Raw genomic sequence first — 5103 nt, forward strand, 5'->3', positions numbered from 1 at the left:
AGGGCCTCTCCCGCCGATCTCAGGGGGCGGCTGGGCATATATGGATGTAAGCGCTCCTTCAGGTAACCAGGACCCAAGCCGTTTAGGGCTTTATAGGTCATCACCAACACCTTGAATTGGGCCCGGGCTTCAATGGGAAGCCAGTGAAGCTGACGGAGAACTGGAGTCATGTGAACATAACATCCAGTCCCCGTCAGCAATCTGGCAGCTCTATTTTGAACCAATTGAAGTATCCGGACCATCTTCAAGGGTAGCCCCACGTAGAGCGCATTACAGAAGTCAAGACAGGAAGTCACCAGCGCATGTGTCACTGTCGCAAGGCAGTCGTACTCCAGGTAGGGGCGCAGCTGATAAATCAGCCGAAGCTGGAGGAAAGCACTCCTCGCCGCTGCTGTTACTTGAGCTTCCAATGAAAGCTCAGCGTCGAGGAGCACTCCCAAGCTGTGGACCTTGTCCCTAAGAGGGAGTGCAACTCCATTCAGGACAAGGTTCAATTCACCCTCTCCAAAGCCGGATCTGCCAACCAACAGGACCTCCGTCTTGTCTGGATTGAGCTTCAGTTTTGGATTGAGCTTCACATGGTCTTGTTGGAGGGTTGTTTAACCCTTGACAAACCCTGTTGCCCAGATTTGGACTAGGTGGCAAACCATGGCAATCCCTCATTGGGGACAGAGTATTTAAAATGGCTGCTGGCACCTACTAACCACCATGGCTGAAAGAAGCCACTGTGCAAAGTGTCCCATTATTAAGCCGATTGAATTGACCCAGACAAGCAAACACACACCTTGGAAAACACTCACACAAGAATACTGATGACTGTAGCAACCACCAGCACTTTGTGCTAATGCGTACACTTAAGAATATAGGAAAATGATATAGAATGGCAATTTTTAAAAAGTATTCAATAAGGTTAAAATTATATTCTTTTCAAATGGCAATCTCTGAAAGTTGTGCAACAACATCTGACTGTGCTCTGAACACTTTCACCAAAGTTACTTTAGATAATGTATAAATTGCTGCAGATGTGAGTTATACTCAGAGTGTTGAGCAGGTCATCCTATCTCTGAATCTAAGGTTTGTGTAGTTAGTGCACATGTAAAAAGGGTTGGCACATGCTACCAAAACTCCCATAAACCTACATAATTTCATCTCCAATGATCTCCAACCTTTTGGGTACATGGGCATATTTTGAACATGTCATGGGCGCTCTCACAAAATGGTTGCCATAAAATGGCTGCTGTAGTGGGAATGGCTTCTTACAAAACACGTCTTTTCCACAAAGCAAACTAGTGAAGCTGTAAGAAAAGCAACTTTTCCAAAACTGTAAAGAAAGAAGAGGAAATGTCTGAATTCCAAAATGCAAGACAACATTTTTGAATCCAAATTAATACTGGAAGTCAAGCCCTTCACTTTGCAGCATGTCAGCCTTGCAGTATAAAAAAGGGATGTGTGCAAATTTATTTTAAAAAAAATCTAAAGAAATAAAAGAAAAACCAACAGGGAAAATGGTGGGTACTCGGAATAATGTGTGAAGTTAATTGGTACCATGGAACCATAAATAAGGGAGACCTCAGCTCTGCTCTGCACATAGGAAAATGGCTGGGTTGTGTTGGAGCGTGTGGATGGGAACTCCATGCTGGTTGAATCAAGCCCCTGGCCTCCACATGCCCATTTCTACCATAGTCCACAGAGTAGGTTATAGTTGCTTTCTGCAGTGGTTCCGGCTTTGCCACAGCCTGCAAAGGGATGTGTCAGGTCCATTTCTCTCCTACCCCATTCCTTTCACATGATCCAAAATAATGGCTTCAAGCATTCTGTTATTCAGCACTTTGCTTCATACTGTGACATGAGATCGCTGCAATTAAATTGCTGCAACATTGCAACATGGCTTTAATGTTGCAAAACAAAACCAAGACCAAAACAAGAAAAAAGGCAGGGGAGAGCAATGTTAGGTATGGTCTGAGGGTGAAAGCATGAACAGTGGTAGGAAATTGTGAGAACTTTTTAATTTGCTGCATTGAATTGCTGGTCATACTGGGAACTGCCCTGGAAATCCAATTATTAGTCAGTAACACAGGCAGACCCCAGGTTATGAACGAGTCCTGTTCCTGAGGATGTCTTTAAGTCAAATTTATATGTAAGTCAAATCACATACATCTGGGTCGTATTTAGCATGAGTAAGTCAAATGTTTGTCTTAGTATACATATATATTTTACCTTTCTATGCATATGCACTTAAGTAACACTTCCATATACACTTAAATGCAATACAGTACTGTAATAATACAGTAATAACAAAGTGACTACAGGTTCTGAAAAGAGACTCTGTCTGTATGTGTGTATTGTATACAGTATTGTTTAAAAGTAAAAGAAATTCTTCAAACAGTTTAGATAGAAAAAATAGTTAAAAGGTTATTAAAAGTTACCACTCTCATTCCTTTGATGTTCTGAATACCAGAAGGGCATTCTTGCAGTAGCATTAAGCCAAGCATTAACTGGATGATGAGAGAGATGGGACAGGTGTTGGAGAGGATGGACCTGGTGCTGAAGTGTCGGGTTTGATTGTGCTGCTGGAGAGGGGACAGTTTACTACTGGAGTTTCTTTCTCGAAGTAGTCATCAAGGGTTTTTTGTAGCACTGTTTTCTTTTTCTCATCATAAATGGCCTTGTAGCCACTGAGAGCCCCAGTAACTGCATGGTAAACCTTTGTGAACCTGCCCGGGTTAGGATCTTGCTCCTCAATCTTTCCCATTGCTGCTTCAACGAGATGAAAACCTTTGGCTAACTCTTTCATCACAAACTTTTTTGGTTCTGGAGATTTTATGTCCCATTCTTCTTCCTCATGTGCTTTCTGCTGCATCTCCGAAAGGTCTTTATTGCCCAATTCCTTGGAATGGGACTCAGGTAACACTGCAACATCATTTTCATCCATGTCCAATTGTAGTGCATTGCCAATATTGACCACAGCTTGCGTGGCTTTGGCGATGTCATCACCCTTAAAGCCATGAAAACAATCGTCGAATTGGGGGCACAATTTGTTCCAGACTTCTTTCATGGTCGACTGCATCCCAGGAATCAGCAATATTGTTGATGGCATCATAGATGTTATAAATTATTCAGAACTCCCTTAAGTTCATCACATTATTTTCTGTAGCCCTGACTGCTTGTGAGAAGGTACACCATAAATAATAGGCCTTAAAGGCAGCTATGACTCACTGGTCCATTGGCTGAAGTAGTGATGTGGTGTTGGGGGTTAAGGATATGACTTTTACATTGGGGTGAAGGTCATCTAAGGAGCTTGGATGTCTCGATGCACTGTCAAGCACAAGTAGGATCTTGAATTGAATTTTTTTGACCAAGCAATATTGTTCCATAGCAGGGATAAAATGGTTCAAGAACCAGTCTTCAAAGATGGCAATTGTCACCCAAGTCCTTAAATTTGACTTCCAAATTACCGCAAGAGATGCCTTTACAATGTGACAAAGTGCCATCGGATTTAGGGAGTGATACACAAGCAAAGGCCTGGTTCACTTTCCCCCCCTCTTTTGAGATGCAGGTCCTTTCAGGCATTTTTCCCAAAATAGATGTAGTCTCATCTACATTAAATATTTGTTCTGGCAAATAACCCTCCTCCTCCTCCTCCTCCTCCTCACTAATTTTCTTTCACATTTTGGGATATTCAGTTGCTGCCTGTACTTTGTTATGTAAATTTGCCCTTGCCTTAAAATGATTAAACCAATCCCTACTCACAGCAAATTCTTCATAACAATCACCTTCACTTGCTACACCTGCAGCTTTTAAATCATTAAAAAGGCTTTTGGCCTTTTCTTGCAGTAATGCTAGGCTAGTAGGAATGTCATACTGGTTTTGATCCTCTAACCAAATCACCAATAGCCTTTCATTTTTGATAATTAAACCACTGTGTTTCTTACTAATAATTGTAGCTTTTATCAGTTCAGAGCCTTTCACATGCTCCATTATTCTCACTTTATCCTTTAAAATTTTTCCGATTGTTGATCAATTAAAGCCTAATGCTTTCCCAATGACTGATAGCATCTCCTCTTTCTCCAATCACTTTATTATTCCACTTTAATTTCAATTGTCATTGTTCTTTTCTTTGATGCATCATCTGCGCTTGCATCAGATTTATGCTTTGGAGGCACAGCCACAAGAGTAAATGCTAAAGAAAATATGTAAAACCAAAGTTAGGAAGGCAATGCTAACTGCACCTGACCCAAAACACACTGCCTTGGTACACTCCAGCCCTCGAATGACCAGCCGTGGAAAGTTTTCATGTTCCCACTTTGGTTACTCGGCTGTCTCAGTTACCACGGCTTCACTTAACTGAGGCTGACTGTTGGCCTTGCACATTAGGAGCGCACGATCCCTGCGAAATTAGAAAGCCTGCTAGTAGCTCTACAGAAAAACAGCGAATATCTTTAGGGAACCACACACTCTATAGGGGGATGCCACGCTCTTTGTCTTGGTACTACCCATCTTCACTCACGTGTTTCTAAGTGGGCGCGAAAGCTCTCGAGATATTCGCGTTTTCTCTTTTTAAAGGCTTTATTTCAGTTGGTTATTGTACATATCGTCCGTCTTGATTCTGACTTCACGATGCGAACAATATCATACTGCAGAAAGAAGGTTATCCTGGAGAAGAGGCCTTGCAACAGTCAGTGCCACGGTCCTATTATTCTCTGCGCAAACTACAAGGCGGAGAGAATGATGTCATTGTTAACTCTCAGAGCAGTGACGTCATCACTCGCTCTGAGTCACGCCTATCAGATTCCAGAGTATCGTTTTCTCTTTGGTTGGCAGGAGAAACTGGGAAAAGCCTATTGCTATTGGCTGAGATTTTGCATAATCCCGGCCTTTCCTCTCTTTCGCCGGTCATTCTATGATCGAGTGATTGATTCAGAGTCAGATATATTTGTCCCACCCCTTGCTTTTCTTTCTCGCGTACTGATTAGCCAAATTCTCTGCCGCTCACGCCGGGTTCTAATTGATGCTCCGATCCGCTGGGGACGCGATTGGGTTTCGGCTTTCTACTAGCACTGCGTGGGCCGCAATTTGCGTTCGCGTTCCTCAAGCCACGCCCCC

At 42.7% G+C, this 5103-nt stretch overlaps 1 protein-coding gene across 1 annotated transcript in view; it reads right to left on the bottom strand.

Moving 5' to 3' along the window:
- PTPN18 (protein tyrosine phosphatase non-receptor type 18) overlaps positions 1 to 3055 on the bottom strand; it is a 53661-nt gene extending 50606 nt beyond the window's left edge. Inside the window, exon 1 of the mRNA XM_044431068.1 lies at positions 2594 to 3055. Within this exon, the coding sequence (XP_044287003.1) occupies positions 2594 to 3055 (462 nt within the window). The remainder of the gene's footprint in view (positions 1 to 2593) is intronic.
- Positions 3056 to 5103: the final 2048 nt, after the last annotated feature.

Source organism: Varanus komodoensis, unplaced genomic scaffold (genome assembly GCF_004798865.1).
Source record: "Varanus komodoensis strain SLA01 unplaced genomic scaffold, ASM479886v1 scaffold22, whole genome shotgun sequence".
Classification (NCBI taxonomy): domain Eukaryota; kingdom Metazoa; phylum Chordata; class Lepidosauria; order Squamata; family Varanidae; genus Varanus; species Varanus komodoensis.